Raw genomic sequence first — 22,925 nt, 5'->3', positions numbered from 1 at the left:
ATGCTTTACGTGAGATGAATGATTTTGAACAGAATATAAAAACAGTGGATTTGTGTTTGAAATGAAAACATAAACTCGAATTGCCCTGCGTGATAGCAACATGCAGCACGTCCCGCATGAGAGTGTGATTTCAGCATCTCTGCTTTTTAGCAGTTTATCAACCAATCATTAAATGCGTTAGCTCTACACCCAGGGAATGCTGATGGCAGCATCAGCCATAAATAAATAAGCTAATACGTACAATAGCTAAATGAATAGACTTTTCCGTGGTGTTTTACGGTCTGAAAAGAATGCAGCTTTTCATTAAGGAATCATTTGAAAATGCGGAAACTGATACTGCCCCAGTTCATTGCTCTCTACCCATTGATAATGGCCCCTGTATTTGTTATGGGGGTGGGAGACTGATGCCCATTTACTTCCGCAAAGATTGTTATTGAATGAAACCTTTAATGGGGGCGTTTATGATCCCACTCAGCTAAGAGCTCAGGGCTGCCTTAGAATAGTCTTTCCCTCCACCGTGACAGCTCTTAGAGAATCAATGCAGGTAGTATGTCAGCTGGTGGCCAGCAGGCCTGTAAGTGGGAAGGTAGAACAGAAACGGAAACTGACAGGTAGCCACTTAGAGAGGGGATATGGGGTAAACACTTCGAAAGTGAAGCTTCTCTGGGGAGTGAGGGAGTGTCCAGCCTTCACATTACAGTTAGTGCTGGGATCAGATAGCGAGAGATTAGAAACAAAGACCAGATAGCAGGGGAAAAGCCGCTCAGAGCTTAGGAAAGGCCCTTCCATCAGGGCGGTACTCTTAGAGCCCCGGAATTCAGACAGTTTGTGCATTTGTAGTGTCTGTCATTGGTCTCATTTTGTGTTTTATTTTTAAAGATTGTGGCAGAATACACTTTTAAGTGTACAGCTCAGTGGCATTAAGTACATTCACATTGTCGTGCATCCATCACCACCATCCATCTCTGAAACCTTTTTCATCTTGCAGAATTGAGCCCTTGTATCCTTTAAGCAATAACTCCCTCTCCCCTTCTCGTAGTGCCAGGTCTACTTTCCGTCTCTGTGAATTGGACTACTCCAGGCACCTCATACAACTGGAATAGGACAGTGTTTGTCTTTCTGTGACTGGCTTGTTTCAGTTAGCATAATGTCTTCAAGGTTCATCCATGTTGTAGTTTGTATCAGAATTTCTTTCCTTTTAAGGTTGAATACTATTCCATCATATGGACATCTGGACATCCCACATTTTGTCTATCCATTCATCTGTTGATGGACGTTTGGATTGCTTCTACCTTTTGGCTATTGTGTGGTTTCATTTTTGGATCCCAAATTCACTTACTCATCTTTTTTCCTAGATAGCAGTTTTAAAACACTTCAAGACCCAGAAAACCTTCCTGAGCTACTTAGAGTATATACTACAATGATGGCACGAAATGCCACTTTTTGAAGATGATTGACATTTTCCAGACTTCTGATAAGAATCATCTTGGTCCTCATTAAAGTTTCAGATTCACAGGCCCTCCCCTCACCCAGGACTGGGTTCGTGGTTTCAAGGAGGGTCCTGGGGCCCTGAGGGTTGAGGGCATTCCAGGTAATTCTTATCTTTAGGCAAGTTTGAGAAACTGGGGCTTTAGCTTGATAGAGACCGCTTTAATACCAACAAACCCCTTCTATTTGGGAATTAAAACATCACAAACTTGATAGATGAATGGCTGGTTGTATTTTTTTCCCAAATATGGATTCTCGGTCTTTCAGAATGTCATCTAGTATGAGAAAGTTAGGGGCCAGTCACTGTCTCAGAGGCTGAATCAGTAAACAGCTGTAACCACTAACCCACTCATCTCATTTGACGTCTGAAATCCGTTTTTAAGCCCGAACTGATGGACTCATAGATGACTGACATTGGGTTGTGGGATTAGCTTTCTCAGAGAGAATTCCCCAATTCTGCATTGAAGTGTTTCTGTAATTAATATAATTAACACAGAGACCCTCATTTCCTAGTGTCTCTTGACATTTTATTTTTGTTATTGAAGTGATACAGATTAAAAACATCCACTTCTTCATTTTTATTTCCTCTCCCTCCCTCTTAGAATCCTACCACTCTTTGTAAAACAAAATGGCATGTAAGTACCCAGGTGGCCAGTGAACCAGGAGAGGCCTTTGCAATTTGTGGGTTGACAACTGTCGAAGTTCCTGGCTGGCCGTGCTCAAGAGGTCTTTCCCCTCCAAACTCCACTGGGCATTTGTGAGTCCTCAGACTCAGGCCCCGCCCCCCTGGTGCCCAGAGCTGCAGATTGCCCCAAAAGGGCTCTGGTTCTTATAGCAGAGCACTGTCCTCAGCTGTGGGCTTTCCAGGCCCTTCAGTCTTCCCCTTTGGCAAATGGAAAAGACTGGAATCCCATCTCCAGATTGCTCTTGACTGCCCAGCCCTGGGCTCCTAGTCACCAGGGAAGATTTCAGACCCTCCCGGGGTGGGACAGGAATGGATCTGCCCCGGGCTTGCCCAGGGGGGCTTTTGTGGCTGAAGGGATTTGGTATTTAAGAACTGGGAAAAGAGAGAGCAACCTCCCTCTACGAGAACCTGGAGCAACAGTCTTGGAAGACACTCCACCCATGTTTAGTGGAAGAGAGTTTCAAAGTCAAATTTAAGAGAATTTGGCTCTGGCACCTTTAAGTCAGATAAGCTGAGAGAGTGGAATTCACCAAGAGGACTAAGGCCCACCTTCCTGGGTTCAGGTCCTCATGGTCTGACAGCCATGGGAGGTTAAGAAAACCTTTCCAAAGGAAAGAAGAGGAAAAAGCCTTCTGTTACAGAAAACAAGCTCACAGTGGGCTGTGGACTGTGTTTTCCCTCTCAGTTGTCTTGCTACTTCTAATTGGTTAAGAATGGGGGGGGGCGGGTAATCACATATTTGGCCTAATATTTTTATTAGCACTTTAAAAATAATTGATGTATATATAGATGTCAGAACACATGGAAGAAAGTGGAAAAACACAGCATTTTTAAACATTCGTAAAAGTCAAGAATGGAATTCCAATCCCTTTGATGTATTTTCTTGATAGCAACTGCTTTCAACATAGAGTACTACGCTAGAAATAAATCCAAAACAAATTTCACAAATCCACAGGTAGAATTTACATAAGGCTAGAACACGCAATTTATCTCACTTTTTAATATGTGAGGTTACAAAAACCCTGAGATAATTTAAGATGAAAAAGAATGAGTGAAAGAATATTTTATTTTGAGATCAGATGCAAAATGAAGACCATAGTCTTCTTCCTAAATATTCTCTACCCTAGTTGTGATTAGAGCTAAATATCTCACTTCAAAATACAATTGATTTTATTAAAGTTACTTTAAAGCCAACAAAGCAATAAAGTCAAAATTCTTCGCAGCAATAAATGGAGCATCATGAACTTTACATTTCCTGAATATATAACCTCCTAAGATAATGCAGAAAACTCTTGATTTTATGACAGTCCTACACTTTATGAAGAGATTATCGATGAGGGAAGTTTATATTCTTCTTCTTTTTTTTTAATTTTAGGAAGATTAGCCCTGAGCTAACATCTGCTGCCAATCTTCCTCTTTTTTGCTGAGGAAGACTGGCCCTGAGCTCACATCCATGCCCATCTTCCTCTACTTTCTATGTGGGATGGCCTGCCGCAGCATGGCTGGACAAGCGGTGCATAGGTCTGCACCCAGGATCCGAACCAGCAAACCCGGGGCTGGCGAGGCGAAACGTGTGAATTTAACTGCTGCGCCACCAGGCCGGCCCCTATATTATTCTTAACACTATTTTTCTTTGAAAATAGTTTTAGTTATTCTATTTTGACATATGTCCATTAACAAACAAGTGCTGTAATATGCTATTATTACATATATGTTAAATGTTTCTACTGAAAGAATTCAACGTATAAATTTGTTCACCTGAACTTTGAATAGGGTCCATAAAATAACAGTTCAGTGCAATTGCTGCCCCTAAGAGATCATAAAACATTCTGAAAGTACTTAGAACTACCGTGAATGAAATACTGTGCAACCCGTCGGGTCAAAATTAGACCCACCAATAATAGCTGGTCTAGGACGGTGTTTGTGATTTTATCTCTATCATACTATGATCTTCCCTGAACTGTCTGGGTGCAAACCGACCTGTGACTTTATGGCCGCGATGCTGAGCCTGCTGCGGGCCCCATAGAGGCTCCAAGCATCTGTCTCCTAGGACACCCTGAGGGCCCATTAAGAGCTTCGTCAATATCACGGATGCCATTTTACTTTAAGCCTAGTTATTTCTCCAGGGTTCAGATGTCCCCTTTGATACGTTTTTTTCCACTCTAATGAGTGAACAGATGCTGTTTATCATCACATAGACTCAGGTAGAGAAAAGAAGTATGAGCAGAGAAACTAACTCACGACGTCCCTAAATTCCATCAAGCAGGCTCGTAGCTGCGGATAAGGTGGTGGTTCTCAAACTTTCATACGATTGCTGGGCCCCACCCCCAGAATTTCTGAGTCAGTAGCTATCCAGTAGGGCTGGAGAATCTGCCTTTCTAACAAGTTCCCAGGTGATGCTGAGGCTGTGGTCCGGGAACCACACTTTTGAGAACCCCTGAAAGCAAGTGTATATCTCAACAATAAAATTTGCATCATTCGGTTTTCCTTTTGCCTTGACTGACAGGTTAAGAGAAAGGAAATATTAAGTATCATTCAGAATGCAAGTCGTTTAGTTTCATTTAATTCTTACAACACCCTACAACATAATTGTTACATTATTTTATGGATGAGGATGTTAAACCTCGGAAGTCAAACAACTTGCCCAACATTATACAGAGGACATGTTGGCCAAATACGCGTTTGTCTAACTCCTAAGACCATTCTGTGTTACGTGCCAACAATGTGCAGCCAGTGTAATTATATCAGCCAAGAGTTTCAGTTTCATTCTACTTTGTGTGTGGTGGTTTGTCTTTTACTTTATTGTCTTAGTCTGTTTTTATTATTGTTATAAGCTGACTCAAATTATCTTTAGAAATGGGTGAGGTACACATTTTAAATAAACATAAGAGAGCTTAAGGTAATCACTAAAGAAAGACGTTATGAATTGACTTATTATCCAAAGCAAAAATTGAGACATGTATGTGACCAAAACTTTGTGAAAACAGGTCAGAAATTGTGCAGTTTTCCAGTTAGTGTGGGCACACATGCATTTTGGAGTGACTGTTAAAAGAGAGAAAAAAATTACCTTCCTTTGCTAGTATTCTGGTTGGAAGAATGGTTAATTTGAACAAATTGGCATCACACAAGTTCCTGATGTCTTTTTTTACTGGTTGATTTTTAAAAGAACTTTCAAACCCATAAACAGAAATAAATGTATTTTGAACTAGCAGTCAAAGAAAAGCTGCCTAATTACAGGATGAGCCCCAATCTTTTCAAAAGACCATTGTTCTGACTTAATTAACATGAAGTGAAACAGTCCTACCACAACAGGGCCCATTCCCGTTAGGATAAATTACTCAGACGCAGTCCAGCAGCGAATTCCCTGGAGGAGAATCCTTCACTGCCCTTCCACCTGCACTACATCTTTCTCAAAGGCCTCAGCCACAGCTGGGGGCCTCCCTCGGAAGGGGCATCTGTTCCATATTGAATTTGCTCCATTTTGAGAAGCATGGACCTCAGCAGTCGATAGAACCATGGCTAGGAATGTGACATAGTGGCTTAGTAGCTATGGTTACATAGAAAGCACTTTCCTTCTGGTCTCAAAATTTTCGTGTGAATATGTAAAAGTTTGTTGCTGCTTGTCTTAATATAGGGACAAATGGGATAGTTGAGGGAAAAATGCTGTTTCCTTAGCAGGATTAAGTTGAGCATGCTGGTTCATTAAGAGGCAAGGCTTTGGAGTCAGGCAGACCTGGCTTTGCCCGTTAGAGGCAGACGCTGTCGTACCACTTCCTTACTCTCAGCCTCGATTTCCTCATCTGTAAAGTGGAGACCTCAGTGGTCCGCTCTCATAGGGTTGATGCTCACTACACGTGGCTATTACATGAGACGAGTCGACGCTCCCCCGACACATTATAAAAGATCATCCCCCACTTGCTTGCATGGGCCCTGTGATAACTTACATGCCACATTTTTCTTTTCACTCTATATATTAGCAGAGACCAGCTAATGAATAAGACCCGAGAAATTCCACTGGTCTATTCATCAGGAATGAAACCAAGTTTAAAACTAAAGCAATATAAACACTAATGTTTATTTTTTAGCCTATGGCAACGTCTTAGCTTTATTCGTTTGGTAAGAATTTTTCTTCCCTAATTAGGTAAAGGTCACAGATGGTGGGGTGAATAAGTAACTGGTGTCCTCTAGGTAATTCTGTGACGCTAACCAAATTATTAACCGGCATTTGTCATGTGCTGAGATAAGAGTGGGAACGAAGGGTTTGAAATGAATCCAAATCATAACAGGAGATTAATTCATGTCTGAACACAATGCTAATGAAGCTCCGGTTTGAACACATTTTTAAAGAATTTATTCTATGAAGAAATATAACAGGTGATGGCCACGGACACATTACAATTAGGGGTCCACGGCAAACAGAGAAAAGGCCTCCTTCTTTTTCATCACGAAATTAAGGACTCCACTCCCAGTCCCAAAAATGAACTATAGTCCCCTTGAACGGTTGATGTTGAGTTTCCAGACCCGTAAGCACTATTAACAGCCAGCTTTCACTATTTTTAGGTAAATTCACTAAAATTCCATTCTTGTTAGGAATTGTGGAAATCATTTCTGTGAAAGCTGTTGAAATCAGTCAATAAATCCGGTTAATTCAGCTAATTGGTCAGTTCCATTTTTCTGTGTCTCATCTCAGTATAACTATCATTTGTTCATTCAACACACTCATAAACAAGAAACATAAAGACAGAATCCAAGTCCTTAATTCTCGGGGGTCTAGTGGTCTTCATGAAACTTCATGTGGGAGTAGCAGCCTTCTTGATCTGGGAAGGTTTTCCCACAGACGCTACAGGAACAACCCTCATCGTCCTTGTGTGAACGGCGGACGTGGCTGTCATGGGCAGCGTGGGACGCAAAAGATTTGCCACAGAACTTGCACTTGAAGGGCTTCTCCCCCGAGTGCTGCCTGATGTGTGTGCGGAGTATGCTGGAGGCAGTGAACTTCTGCAGAGAATGGAAAAGAGAAGAAAAAGTAAACGTCCAACGACTGGACAACCGATTAAACAACGGGCTTATTTTCACTGTTACTGCCCCTTAGTTCTCCAATTGAAGAACCTGGGGTTTTACACTATCAAGGACTCGTGGTCAGCAGCAGCCGCCTTACTCAAAAAGAACACGATTGACTTGTCACTGGATGGTTTTGAGTAGTGGTGGCTGTTAGAACAGTGGCTCTTCAGTGGCTAAGATCACATGGGGGACTAGTTAAAAGTGCAGATTTGCCCACCTTACCCCAGAGAGTACGCCCAATAAATCTGACATGAGACTAAAGAACCTGCATTTAAACCAGCAATTCCAAAACAGGTGGACCTAGGACCACACTCCAAGACAGACTGCAGTACAGAAGGAGTCGCTAATATTGGCCAATGTCTTTGCATAAATCAGTACCTACTTGGTTCCTTTCTTATTTTTTTAAACTTTTTTGAGATAATTATCGATTCACATACAGTCATAAGAAATAGAAGATTCTGTGTGCCCTTTACCCAGCTTCCCCCAATGGTTACTACATCTTACAAAACTATAGTTCATTATCACAACTAGGATATTGATGTTGACACAGTTAAGATACACAACATTTTCATCATGAGGATCCCTCATGCTGCCCTTCTATAGCCACCCCCATCCCTCCCACTCCCACTTTTTTCTTAAGCCGTGGCAACCACTCATCTGTTCTATTTCTATAATTTTATCATTTCAGGAATGTTATGTACATGGAATCATCCAGTATGGAGAACCCTTTGGGATTGGCTCTTTCTTACCCAGCGTAATTCTCTGGAGATTTGTCCAGCTGGTTGTGTGTACAATGGTTCATCTCCTTTTTTACTGCTGAGTAGTATTCCATGGTGCAGATGTACCACAGTCTGTTTAATCCCCTACCCATGAAAGGCCATCTGGCTTGTTTCGGGGCCGGGGGGGGGCCTATTATGAACAAAGCTGCTACAAACGTTTGTGTACAGGTTTTTGTGTGAACATATAAGCCTTCATTTCTCTGGGATAAGTGCCCAGGAGAGCAACTGCTGGGTTATCTGGGAATTACAAGTTTAGTTTTAAAAGAAACTGCCAAACTTTTCCAGAGTGGCCATAACATTTTAGCTTCCCAAGTATTTGTTGTGTTTACGTATCTTTTCTTGGCCACTTCTGTTCTTTCCCTTATTTATAACGTTTCCCCTCATTCATTTCAATACTGTGCTCTGACCTTTGTCACTTTCAGGGAGTATATTAGAAAGTTAATGACTTTGTTTTTTGCGTCCATTGACAGTGACATAAAACACCAGGTCAAACTGGTGACCTTGAATTTGCGGGGCTGGGAGACAAGCACTCGACAATAGGGTGTCTGGACATATGTGGAACTGCTTCACTGCTAAGGTGCACAAGCTGTACCTGCCTAGAACAGCCAGACACAGCCAATTTTCATCAGCTTAAGTAATGGGAGGCTAATGTGTAAGCCAGAATGCCAAATAGCTAATTTATGCCTAAGTGAATTTAGTTTCCAGGTTAGCTACAAGCACAAGGTGAGGATCAGAATTAGAACTCTAGAATGATTATTTCCATTTTTGACACAATTTCATTGGTGGATTAGTTCCTCTAAGCCAGGTAGATTCAATCTTTTATTTCTCTCTGGAAGGTTTAGAAGTCACCCTAAGACAGTCTATATTCCTCTAATGGCTTTACTATAAAAAAATTCAAATGACTCGATAATAGAAACAGTCTATTTCAGTGCTACCCAATAAGACTTTCTGTGATGATGGAAATGTTCTGTGTCTGTGCTGTCCACTTTGATGGTCACTAGCCACACGGGGCTTTTGAGCACTTGAAATGTGGCTAGCGCAATCAAGTTGCTGAATTTTCCATTTTATTTCACTTTTATCAATTTAAACAGCCTCGTATGATTAATGGCTAACTATGCATTAGACAGCACAGATGTGTGCCATCAAAACAGGACACAGGATGTTTTGGTCTACTATTTCTAAAGCATGGTCAAACTATTGTTTCTACTCTAGTAACCCCTAACCACATATTTGTCTCTTCGTTTTTATAATTCAATATTCTGTATAACATAGGTCAGATGCCACTTCAGTAACATTGCTCTAGAAAGTAAGATCAGCAGCATTTAAGAGTCTGTACTCTTACATACTACGTAATCAGGCCCGCAATCATCGGGTCCTGGTAAATTTAGGAGTATATTTCATTATACATGTCCTAAATGCCAATTTGGCAATAGGAGGTCATATCTGACCATCTTAAACAAATCTGAACATATTTGGGGATGGAAATGGGGATTGGGTTGATAATGGACTAATTTACTAAGAACTCGTTATAAGCCAGGCTTTATGCTTCAAGTTCTTATCCATGGACACCCACACAGGGCTCAAGGCCAATGCCTTAGAAGGAGGGCCCATTTACCTTTGTACAATACACACAGTGGTAGGGTCTGTCTCCGGAGTGGACTCTCATGTGCTTGTTTAGGCTAGAAGACTGAGAGAAACATTTCCCACACGTGGAACACTAAGGTGAAAAAGAAAAATATAGCTGAAATCACATCTTCCCTCGCAAGCTCATTTCATCATTGTGTTCATCTAGGGGAGAGAGCAGAACTGCTCTTTCTATTCTGCGTCTGTAGGCAGAGGATCATGCAGACCTAGGCTAAGGGTCTATCAGAGACAGCAGAAGGACATCCCAGAGCCACAGTGAAGGCTCTGGCAGCATGGGTTCTGGTCCAGAGCCTGTTCAATGCTGTGACTTCAGGTAATTCATCTAAAGCCTTTGGGTATCAGTTGCTTCAGACGTGAATGTGGGAACCGAATGGGTTCGTGGCATGTAACAGAAGGCTGAGTTAGTCCTGCTCTGTCAACAAGTACCTGTGTGACCAGAGCACATCAGTTAACCTTGGAATTTTCATTTTTTGCTTTTCCTCATGGGCAAGGGCAAAATAGCTGCTTGGTCTTCCTCGCAGGAGTTAATTGCAAGCACTGTGCAATTAATTCAACAAGTATTAATGGAGTACCTACTACGGACTCAACTCTCTGCTAGAGACACGGAGCTAACAATCTAGCGGGGGTGGTGACGAATGTGTAGCCAAAATGGCAATAAGGCTGGGAGATGAGTGGACACATGTTGTACCTACAAAAAGAGGGTAACATTTTGGGGGGCCGGTGAGAACATGTAGTGCAGCCGCTCGCTGTGAACAGTTCATGACGTTTCTCTGTGCTCTCGACCCTGGTGAGTCCTGTCCAACCTTCTCAGGACTTCTGAACCAGGTAAAGAAACTACTATGCTTTCACACCCTGCTCCCCAGCCGTGCTTACATGCACAGATGGGAGAGGTGGTATTTTTAGCTGGGAACTTTTAGTAGAATTTTGCGTGGATTTTTAAAGTCTTCTCTAATTTTGCTGTACCACTTGAAGTTTTAATAAAGAGCAGGTATTCTTATTACTAAAGCACAAAAAGTCAGATGTTCGAGTTAATCTTGCCAAAAGAACAGGTCAATTATAAAAGGGCAGCAATTAGAAAATGAAACTGCTCTTGGAAATTAAAAACAAACAAGAACAACAAAAAAGTCGTGACTAGAAATGCTGTGTACCTGAACGGATCCAGCTAATTGCTAAGGACTGAATACACGATTTGGAAAAATAAGGTTGGGGATGTGTCTGAGGATGCTATGCAAAAAAAATTAGAAGTTAAGCACCAGGACATAGATTCAGCCTAACACCTGGTCAAAAGGACTTCCAGGAGACAGGGAAGGATCTGGAAGACAGACGATAACTAAAGAGAACAAGAAAAGCCCTGTGAGCTTAGGACTTGTGCCTTCAGGTGGGAAGCGTGCTTTGGACGCCACCAATTACACAGCAAAACAAAAAAAGAAAAGAAAAAGGCATCCAAATTTCAGAACTTCAAAGATAGAGAACAATTTCCACAAAGAAGAAAACTGGTTATTTACAAAGAAACAAGAACCAGCTTGGCATAAAATGATAGAAGAAAATGGAACGATGCCTTGAAGGTTCTGAGGGAGAATTATTTCTAAGATTCTAGATCCAGCCAAATTATCAAAGATGTGAGTAAAATATCCTCAGACACAGAAGGACTCAGAGAAATTTTCAGAGTACGCTTAAAAATAATTACTTGAAGATATGCCCCAGTAATATAAAAAAGAAATGCAGAAGGAAGATGAGTGGGATAGAAAAATCAGTAGAACTAATTCGGGAAGGTGGTAAAAATATCCAAATATGACCGTTCACAGGCCTGGAGAGCAACTGGTTCAAATCAGAACAAGCTCCATCAAGAACGCTTTCAACAAGGATGGAAACATCATCACAAGATTTACTCAGTTAAGAACTAAATTATCTCTTGCAATTAGAAATCCCAGCAAAAAACAAAAGCTCATAAGGAAGTCAAAGATGAAAGACAAATACAGTTAAAGTCGGGCATAATTTTGAGTAATTAACGGAGTGTAAGAAACAACACTTTCTGAAAGAACAAAGCCCTCTCTCCACTGGTCAGGTATTTCAGAAGGTTGGAGGGGCCGGCCAGGTAGCACAGTGGTTAAGTTCGTGCGCTCTGTTTTCGTGGCCTGGGGTTTGCAGATTCAGATCCTGGGTGCAGACCTTGCACCGCTTAGCAATCCACACTGTAGCAGCAACCCACATGAAATAGAGGAAGATTGCCACAGATGTTAGCTCAGGGCCAATCTTCCTCACATACACACACAAAAAGGTTGGAGAAGACTGACATTCTAAACTCACATATGAAATCTTGGTACTCCTTGTTATGGAGTACAAGGATTTCCTCTGATATCTGAAAAGGAGAACGTTTAGGTTTTAAATGCTGGAAGAAGGGTGATAATAAAGGGTTTTCCATTGTTGGTTGTACACTCAGCATCTTCTGATATTTTAATCAATCAATAATTTTTTTCTTTCAGAAAAGGATTGTTCTTGTTAAAAATCACTTATCGAAGTTCTGCATGTCTGTTTCACTAGTGCTTGTTTTTCTTCTGTTCAAGTTAAATTGTGTGGTTTTTGTTTTTTTTTTTTGAGGAAGATTAGCCCTGAGCTAACTACTGCCAGTCCTCCTCTTTTTTGCTGAGGAAGGCTGGCCCTGAGCTAACATCCATGCCCATCTTCCTCTACTTTTTTTTATATGTGGGACACCTAACACAGCATGGCTTTTGCCTAGCGGTGCCACATCCACACCCAGGATCCGAACGGGTGAACCCTGGGCTGCCGAGAAGCGGAACGTGCGCACTTAACCGCTGCACCACCAGGCAGGCCCCAAATTAAGTGTTTTCTTTTAGGCTTCTGCAGAAATTAAATAAACTTTATCATCTTAAAAGTTAAGTACACAGCCTAAAGTATAGGAAATACAGAAATCTAAGAGAATAAAAAATATTAAGCAGTGAAAATAAAAGAAAACACCTCAATCTTTGGAACATAATGAGAAATTCAGGTTGAGATGGTGAGGCAGCAGCTAGACATGTGCCTCGAGCTCAGGACAGACTTGTTGGCTAGACATCTGAAACCCAGTGTTAAATGGTATTTGGAGTCACGATAAAGGGTAAGAACATTCCGGGGGAGTTTGCAAAGAGAAGAGAACTCAAGAACCCAAGAACCCTTGGAAACACGGAGTATGACAGGACTCCCTCACTTCCATTGCCAGGTAGAAATGAAAGCTCCTCTTTTGAAGGCCAAGTCACCACACTCCACTAGTACCAGCTTCCACCACCCTTCCCGTATCACTCCTGTCATCTATTGACCTCCTGGTCCTCAGTTCCCCAGTTTCAAAGACAGCAGTATCTGAGTACAGCTTCTCTCCTCGAACGCCAGCTCAAGACCACCACTGCCCTCAGTGTTTAGGCAAATGACCCATCCAACAGCCTAGCAGCAATTTCTTGACCCAATTCTGATAACTTTTTCCTGTCCACTTTAGTCAAAAACAAAACAAACAAAAACTAATCCTGTAGCTTCTACTTTCTTAAACGCCCTGTGATCTAGCAGCAGCCAATACTACAAATATCCTAAATGCTCTAACCCATTAACTGTAAGAGCCACCATTACACTTTATGCGATAACTAAAGAAGAAAACGCTACCCGTTAAAACTATGGTGTTGAACACATTCCAATTTCAGAAATATAAAAATGTGAAAAAACCCTCCAAATTCTAGAAGTGATCAAATATGGCTTTTAAATTATTACAAAAGCACATTGTAATACATACTTTCCAAGGGCATACATTGACAAACCACAGGACAAATGCGAACAGTCAATAAAATATATTTTTAAATTTAAACCTCATGAATGATAACGATGCAAGTTCAAGCAAGACACCATTTTTCATCATAAAAAGGATAATATTGTGCAGGAGACCTGGGGCTGCTGACTACACCGCAAGCCCAGCAGGTTGGACTATGAATTGACACTTTCTCTGGGAAGCAGTTTGGCAACTAGATTTGAGCCTTAAAATTGAACACATCCTTCGACCCAGTTTTGGTACTTCTGAGAATCTATCCCAAAGAAATAATCAGAAATGGATAACAGAGATCATGATTTCTATATAATACTGTTCACTGCAGCAATAAGGGGAGGGGCACAAAACAGGGGATTGGTTAGATAAATTATGGCGCACCCATCTAATATACTGATATCGCCATGATTATGTTCACAAATTACTCAGGATGTAATGTTAAGTCAGAAAGCAGCCTCATGATACTCAGCATGATTCCAAACATACTACAATTACACACACACATATAGAAAAAAAGACACCTAAGATGTCTTAACTTTGGGCCACAGCATATCAAATGGTTTTTATTTTGTCCTTTCTCCAAATTGAATTTGCCAAGCACACACTATTTTCTCATGCTAAAAAACAAAAATTGGGAATAACAATTTAAAGCTTACCAAGTAAAGATATAAAAATCACTCTTGCTTCATCCTCAATCGTACTCCCAGAGTGACAGTTAGCAGTTGAACGTGTTTCTTGCCGACTGTTTTTCATTTATATGTAAACATCATACACAGCATACATAATAAAATATTTCAAATGGCATCATTCTATACCTAGCCTACAACTTGGTTTTGCTTAATAAGCCATAATTTATATAGCCAATTCTATGTTGATGAACATAGTCTGTAACTCTTCACCATCAGAATACTGGCCAGTGTCATTTTTTATTTTTGCCAGTCTATGGGTGAGAAATAATTTCACTGCCTTAATATTTAAAATGTTCTTTTTTTTTTTGAGGAAGATTAGCCCTGAGCTAACATCTACTGCCAACCCTCCTCTCTTTTTGCTGAGGAAGACTGGCTCTGAGCTAACATCATGTCCATCTTCCTCCACTTTATATGTGGGACGCCTACCACAGCACGGCTTGCCAAGCGGTGCCATGTCCGCACCCGGGATCCGAATCGGCGAACCCTGGGCCACTGAAGCAGAAAGTGTAAACTTAACCGCTGCGCCACCAGGCCGGCCCCTAAAATGTTCTTAGAGTTACAAAAATAATATGTGATAACTGTAAAGATATTCAAACTTCACAGAACGTAATGTACTGATTAAATGTGATTTTTCCAAAAGCTTAGCTGTGAACTGGAGGGGAGAGACAAAGGCAATTTTATGATTACTCTCAGTTTTCAGGAGAAAAACTGGGGCTCAGAGGAGTCCCTCAAGGTTGCAGCCTTGTCAGCTAGTCCTGACAGGACACGGAGTCAGACCGAGTCCATCTGTACCCCAGCCCTGTCCTCTTTCTAGTTAAGCCCAATGGTAGCTTGCATTTTTTTGCACCAAGCCTGGCAGTGCAACCAGATTTCTGGAACGGCAGAAAATGGCTCCCTAATGCCACCACTGCTTTTCGTCCTCACCAAATCCTTGGCATGCCGTAGAGGCCTCCATGCTTTGGACCATGCCTACGCTTCATCCTCGCCTACAGCCATCACTATGCCTGCACAGATTACGGAACAAAGTGAAGTCACCTCACAACACATGCCAGGCTCTTTCCTGCCTGGAATGTCACAATCCTTTCCCCCTGCCCAACCAACCCTGCTTCCATCCAATACAAATCAGAATACCCCATTGTCCCTCCAGACTCGGCTCAAGGCCACCTCTTCTATGAGGCCTTCCATTACCCAGGTGTCAGGTAGAAGTGGACATTCCTTCCTCAGCGCTCCTCTCTACCCTGTACGTCCATTCTGTCACTAATACGTCACTGCATTAGTCCATGTCTGCCCTTCCATAGCACTGTCACCTCCTTCAGAGACCCTGTCTCATCAGGCATTGTGTCCCAGCAACTTGCCAGGAGGCCCTTGGTGCACTCAGGGGTCTGGGGAAGGAGCCTGAAGGCAGAGGGAGCGATGGGCGGGATCCTTCGCCGCCCTCATTCCTACCTTGTGAGGCCGGTGCTTCTCATGGACATGAAGGATATGGATCCGCAGCCGGTCTCGCTTTTCAAAGGATCTTTTGCAGAGAGAGCAAGGAAATTTCCTGTCACCCTTGTCCACACAGGCGGTGTACTTGAGATGCTTATCTCTGTAATATTTGTAGGTAAATACTTTTCCACATCTTTCACATCTGTAACCTTCTGCAGACTCTGTCAAACACAGGGATAAGTGCCAGTGGCTTTGTCAGCTTCCTTCCCTCATTCTTACTTCCTCCAAGATGATTTTTAAAAACTTTTTCTCACAGAAAATTTTAAACATATACCACAGTCAAAATAATAGAATAAACCCTCATGTGCCCAGCACCAAGCTTCAACAATCACCAACTCATAGTCAATTTTGTTTCCATTTATGTCCCTTCCCTCCACAATGGATTAAACTAATACTAACTTATCATTTGGTTCATAAATACCTCAGACAGTAACCTTTAAAAGATAAAGATTTTTAAAAGCATAACCATAATGCCATTGTCATACCTAAACAATTAACTCATATTCCTTAATAGAAATACATGTATCTGTGAGTACATATATACACATACATATGTTTGTATAATTATTTCACAGCCAGTTTGTTCAATTTAAGATGCAAAGTCTACATATTGTCCACAGTTGCCACGTCTCTTCACTTTCTTAACCAGTAGGCTCTCCTTCCCTTTTACTTCCTGCAACCTATCTGTTGAGGAAGCCCCGTCTATGGCCCCATTTAAGAGCAGTTCAGTCCTATAGTTCTTGAACACTCCTGACTGGCATGCGTTACAAGGTGACTATACCAAACACACCCGTCTCATTGTTCCTTTCAGATCAGTCTGAGCTACAAGTTCAAAGCAGTTCCCCCAGGACAACAGTGGGAACCCACAGCTTCCCTCCCAGGGGTCACAAGTGCTGTTCCATCTGACCCCATTTACAAAGCCTTAAGCACCCTTTTATCTTAGAGTTCACTTCTCTGAACTTTTGGGGAGGATTCCAGAGCTAGAATTTTCTGGTATAGAGTAAGGATGACAACATCTCACCTTCCTTAATACATAGGGTTGTCACCATGATTAATTTAATTCTAACACTTATTGAGTTCTTACCACCATGAGTGATGCTATCACTGGGTGATAGACAAGGCCAAGAAAGGTAACTCTGTCTTTATCAACAGAGGAGAGAGGGGGAGGAGAGAGGTTAGAGAGGGTGCGGCGGACTCTAGCAAAGGAGATCCCAGGTCCAGGGGTGTCTATATGTTGGGGGGAGGGGAGAGGACAGGGGCCACCTACAAAAGCATCCTTGCCGAGGTCGCTCTGGACTCCAGAGGATAAAGTAGCTTTGACTGAATGCATCACTGAGACCTCATTGTCTGGCCCCAGGGAGGGAGAGAAGAGCCAGGAGTGAGTGTATGCAGGGGTCTGTAGATGGAAATCTTTTTGGCATCAGGACAGCAGGAAGCTATCCATCAGGGGCTTTGTTAGTTGACAACTATGTCCCAGGCACGTTTAACAGGTGGCTAAGGAAATAAACCATCCATTAAGTAAATAACCAGGAAGGCAACCGCCCACCCCAGGACCAGGCTTCGCCCTGCCACGTCTATCACTTTCATTGAGGTGCTAATGCTCTCTGAATGCCCCTGCTGGGGCGGTTTTGGCTCAGAGCTAGAATTTTCATTGGTCAGAAATACCTGGCCTTCCTGCTTCCTGGGGTGGAAAGAGAGGGTCTGCAGGACACGGTCAGCGATCTTTACAAATCAAAGTGCTAAAGCACACCAAAATTCAGAATAAAGGTTCAGCAGTGAGTTTGCATAAGAACAACCATTTAGGTGAAAAAGACACACCACCCTTACTAATTAGGCTTCAGCTGCCCACGTTTTCTGCTCAGGTCTTTGGAAATCCTCTTAACCTAATTTTACCCTGTTCCCTTTCCTCATTCTTCTCCCCATCTCCATGAGCTACTCTTTTTAGCCATTGGTGTCTCAGTACCAACGATGACGCTTTCTGCCCCACTACAAACACCCAGTTCAGACAGTTTGGTAACGATTAAGAGTTGTCTTCACATTCCACACCTCCATCCCCCAAAACACACACTCTGCAGGCTTGTATACTCAAATAACCCGCCCACATAGGGTCCAGACCCTTCCCTCCCACTCAAGACCTTAAAGGGGAAGGCTCCCACCAGTTCTCCCCAAAAGCCTTTGAGAAAAACAGTTTTGAGAGGACAAAGGAATTTTGACTTTTCTTTCCTTTTTATCCTTTCCAAAAACATTCATAATAGAAAACAAAGGAATTCATCCATAATTCTTCCCAATGAATTAAGTTATTTACAGGTTCCCTTCCACATATTGTCCAAAATACCTATTATTTTGACAGTGCTGTAAGCATCAGATATAATTTGGCTCAGAACTGGAGCACAGGTAACCGCATGCTGGGTTTGTCCCATTATTCTCAAGCTCTCATCCCTGTTGCTCATCACACGATTGAGATCTCTGATATCTGTGTACCATTCCATGTTAATACATCATCATTTACTTAACAATTATTCTACTACTGACCATTTAGGTTGTTTGTGCTTTCTCACTACAACATGGATAGTGCTGTAGTAAAAATCCTCATGCACAAGGCTTTTCCTTTTGGATTATTTCCTGAAGACAAATTTCCAGAAGAGTATTACTGAGACATCAAAGGTTATGAACACTTTAATAGCTCTATACGTAGTGTTAAATACTTTTTCAAAAGGAAAATGATTAAATTTTGTTGAGTTATCAAGCATGTATTTTTCTCAAATGCATTTTCACTTTCATTTCGAAAGTGGATTGGTACATTTTTGCAAGTGTCCAAAAGGACTTACTTGGCTTGGTGCTAAGCAGGAGACAACTGTGAGTTCTAGGACTCGAGAGAATCCCACCACCTCACCACCACCCCACCCAGACCCCAACCACACAGTGGGGTAGGAGGAAGACAGTTCACTGAAACAATTCTGACAAGCCCTCATTATTCGGCCTCTAGAAAGATACCGCTCATTATTCACCTCCTAATCCCTGAGGAACACGTCCTCGCCTCAGGCTTCACTCTTCCCTGAGCCTGGATTGCCTGCCCTCTCTCCCTGCCTATCATATGTCTCATTCCATCTCATCCCTAAAGCAGTTTCTCCCAACTTATTCGCAGTGTCTTTCTCCTTCATTCAATGCATGTTGGGATCAAGGAGCAGGAGATATTAAGGCGTTGAGGGTTATTCCTGCCCTGAAGGTCTCAGTCTAGCTGGGACATGCAGGCAGGCAATCCCTGCAGTGTGTGATGAATGCAATTCACATTTTCCTTAACCTGTTATTTATTATAACCTAATAAGGTGGTCTTCTATCTGATTTCTCATATTACAGTAATTTGCATTTGTCTTATCCCACCTACTAGATCAGTAGTTCCCAAACTTTCGTGCATATAAAAATCACTCGGAGAGCTTATTTAAAGCACAAATTCCAGGGGCTCACTCCCAGAGAGTGAGTGGGTCAGTGGTCCTCTAGCTCTTTGCTGTTCAAATGCGGTCCAGGGACCAGCAGCATCAGCATTCCCTGAAACCTTCATAGAAATGCAGAATCTCAGGTCCCAACCCTGAATGAGAATCTACATCTTCCCAGCATCCCCAGGTATTCACATCCACATCAACACTGGAGAGCGAGAGTCTAGCTCAATGCTTCTCAAAGTTGACTGAGACCCACAGTAAGAAATTCATTTGATGACTGAGACCCAGCATACACACACATACCCATTTGAACCAAAAACCTCACCAAACAAGGGTTATCTTACTCAAGTAGGAATTACATCAATACTTCCCATTCTATTTTATCCTTATTCTCTTTTTTTCCTCTGATGCTGGTCTCCACCACTAAATTGATTTCCCACCCCATTAAGATACTATAGGCCACCATTTGAAAAACACTGCTCTAGAGTTCTGACTCCATAGCTGTGTTAGCTTGAGCAGAGATGAATCAGAATCTGGCTCCCATAAGGCAAAGCTTGCATCCATTTATTTCACTTTTATTTCCAAGAGGGGGTAAAGGGGCAAAAGAATAGGTATCCTTGTGAATACAAGTAGCTTCAACAGCTTTGGGAAAATGAGGGCACTTTCCTCCAGCTGGGTCCCCCTGGTTAGAGACACCCTCAGTTTAGTCTCCTGCCCCAGCCTTTGGGAGGGAGGAGCGCCAGAAGCAAGCAGAGAAGCTGCGGGAAGGTGCTCATGTTTGAAAAGAGCCCCGTCCTTCCACCAGGAGGGCCTCCGCGTTCGAGGAGTACACTCACCCTCCGAGGGCTCGGAGGCCTGCTTCCCCTTCTCTGTGACCTGAAGGCTCACGGGAATGTCCAGGAACTTTTCATAGCAGTCTCCATACCACACAAGGAGCTCCTGGTTCTGGTGGATCTCCTTGCAGCTCTCATAGAAGATCTGCCCTTGGCATTGCACTGCCACCAGGTTCTGCTCCTTGGGGAACCGCGCACAGTTGACGTAGGACATCCAGTTGCCCGCACTTCCTTTCCCATCTATAAAGTGGCTCAAATGACCATCTTCAAAGATCTAAATGAAATAAGACACGAAGTTTGAAAAATGCACTTTTTTGGGGGGCTAACCTATACAACAAATGTACTCATTAAAATTTAAAATCCAAATCACACCCTTTAATCCACTGAATAGTTTTCTTATTATTAATATTAAATTATTATTAAGCCTAAATAGATTTATTAACTTAAGAATCTCTCTATAGGTGATGTGACATTTTTAAAATGTTGTTACTTTTATCACTTTCTTGATTTCCAAATTTCCATAGTGAGCATACGTTAATTTCATAAGTAGAGGTTAAGGGAAACAAGAGGGCACATTTAATTTCATCCCTTAAAGACAACCACTTAGTTTTGTATTTTATCCTGACCTAGTTTTCATGCATGTTAACGGAGCCATAATTTAGTTCTTTCTCTGCTGTGCGCAATGCTACTGTATCCAATGTTTTGTTATTATAAACAACCCTATGATTAACATCTTCCTCATGGTCTGAATTTCAGATTACTTTCCTCAACTATATTCCCAGAAGTAGAAATTCGGGGTCAAGGAGGGGTTATCTGATATATTCTGACAAACTGCAGTCCCACCAGCATATGCCACACACAGTCAAGAGTACCAATTTTTACAAACCCTTAGCTAATTTCAGAGGCAAATGATATCGAAATTTTAAAATTTGTTTTTATTCCCTTTGGGATATTCTCAGCATCACTCTATATTTAAAGCATTTGGTTTTGTCTCTAAATATAACACAGTGTATTAATTCTTTAAATGTATATTCCACGACTAATCTTCACACACTAAAATGACTTAAGGTACCAAAAAATACATAGAATTCCTGCCGGGCGCTATCCTCAGGGAGTGAACACCCGCCTTTCCTTCCCTTTATGTTGCAAAACAGGCAGCACAGACAGCAGATTACTGCCCTGAGTGTCCCTCTCCCAGGCCAGGACGCTCCCAGAGGGGCAGACGCCAAGATTTTTCCCCACCAGCCTCCTCCTCACTTTGAGCCAACCCACCAGAAAGATATTTACCTCCCACATCAGAGAATTGTCTCCATAGGTCTTGACTTCACTGGCGTTGACCACTTTACCTTGAAAGGGCCCAAATCTGGCTCCTTTGGCAATGTGGCTACTGCAGAACACACCAAAATGTGGAACTTCGCCAAACACAGTCTGCCTGAGGCAGAGACCTAGAGGAAACCCGAAGCGGGAAAGCCACTGAGGAAAATGACCACGTCTGTCTGAGGAAAGAAATGCAAGCAAGGCGCCCCGCCTACCTTCTGGTAGACGAAGGGAGTGTTTATCCAGACTTTGAGGAAGAGAATCAGACCCTAGAAAAAGACAGGGTTAGAAAGTTAAAATTCATAAGGCACCTCCCTCCCTACTCCCTAGAAGGCGACCATTACCATCACTTCGATGTTTACCTATCCTTCCTATTTTTCCTGGTCCTTTTACAGTTTCTCATGTGGGACTCTGAACAACCCTTGCAAGGTGACGTAATTAACCCCATTTTGCAAATTTAAGATTTTGTCTAAGGTCAAGGTGCATGGCTGAGCTGGGACTCTCATGGAGACCCTGCACATCCAGGTAGAATCTGATCCCGGGTGACAAGTCTGCTGCATGAACCATTTCTCTCCTCACCTTCAGCTCTCACTAAAACCAACCTCAGGAGTCATGTCGTCAAGCAAGCAGGGCCTCAAAAGTGAGCCTGGCTCCCAGGGCTCCGTCCTCTGATGGAAGCACCTACACACCCCTGCCAGACTTGTACAGCCTCAGATCCACCTCCAGCGTCGCTTGCCTACTCCTGCCCCCTCCCACCTCTATTCCCGTCCAACCCATCTCCCGGTTCATGTCGACTGCCTTTACCCGAGCTGTCTGTGGGGACCAGGAGGCCCGAAATCGCATGGTGCAGGCGCGCTGAGGGCTCCAGGCTGGGGATGACTCCGTACAGAACTAAGTACAGGTCCTCCTGGGTGAAGTGGTAAGGCCGAGGCGACTTCTTCTCCTGGCTCCCGAGTTTGGGGCCATCCTCAGACCGCTTGGTGGAGGAGCAAGGTAATAACTGGGAGGTCTTCAGCCTCTCAGGGAACAAGGAAGCGTCCACAGGGGGCGGTGGAATTAGAATTTCAGGTCCACAACACTGGTCACTGTCGCTGTGGCCCAAGCCTTCCCTGGCGGCGCCCGTACACTCGCGGCTGCTGTTCAGAAAGGGCGGCCCCTCCCTGGGGAGGTGGGGAATGGGGTACCACGGCGGCAGCTTGCTGTACCAGGGCAGATCGTAGAGCGGCTCCCTCTGGAGGGCCAGGCCGGGGCTCAGCAAGGGAGGCGCCGGCCGGAAGGCGAAGGGGGGCACCGCCTGGGATGCAGACACGGCGGCCTCCAGCTGCCGGAAAGGTTGGAAGTTCTCCTCCGCAGCGGCGAGGCTGTTCCCGTAGTGGCCAAAGGGCAGGTACGGCGTGTAGTAGGCGGCCAGACGAGGGGGGCTGCTCTGGAGCCTCTCGGGCGGGTAGCACACCTTGTCCTGGGGGCCGGCCTCGCCTGGCGGCCGCAGAGCCATCCCCGCCGCGGCGCGCGGCGCGTCTGCGGAAAGCAAGCGCGGACGGGTGAGGGGCTCTCGCCGCCTGGCCTCCACCATGCGCGCCAGCCCCAGGTCGGAGGGAACTGGATAAACTTCCCACTTGAATCCCGCAAGCCCTACTCCACAAACAAAACGAAAAAACAGCAATGAACACAAACACAGAAAAACCCAAAACGAAAATCTGCC

The 22,925-nt window shown here is 43.3% G+C and overlaps 1 protein-coding gene across 1 annotated transcript; it reads right to left on the bottom strand.

Moving 5' to 3' along the window:
* Positions 1 to 6,504: 6,504 nt before the first annotated feature.
* Positions 6,505 to 22,718, bottom strand: PRDM14 (PR/SET domain 14). The gene is made up of 7 exons (XM_014862649.3): positions 22,028 to 22,718; positions 21,439 to 21,492; positions 21,194 to 21,351; positions 19,910 to 20,180; positions 15,595 to 15,797; positions 9,629 to 9,730; positions 6,505 to 7,171 (listed from the first exon to the last, which is right to left on the bottom strand). Exons 1-7 carry the CDS (start codon positions 22,716 to 22,718, stop codon positions 6,944 to 6,946), a joined length of 1,707 nt encoding a protein of 568 aa, XP_014718135.3. The 3' UTR covers positions 6,505 to 6,943.
* Positions 22,719 to 22,925: the final 207 nt, after the last annotated feature.

This window comes from Equus asinus, chromosome 12 (genome assembly GCF_041296235.1).
Source record: "Equus asinus isolate D_3611 breed Donkey chromosome 12, EquAss-T2T_v2, whole genome shotgun sequence".
NCBI classification, from domain to species: domain Eukaryota; kingdom Metazoa; phylum Chordata; class Mammalia; order Perissodactyla; family Equidae; genus Equus; species Equus asinus.
This window is presented reverse-complemented; position numbering and strand designations above follow the sequence as displayed.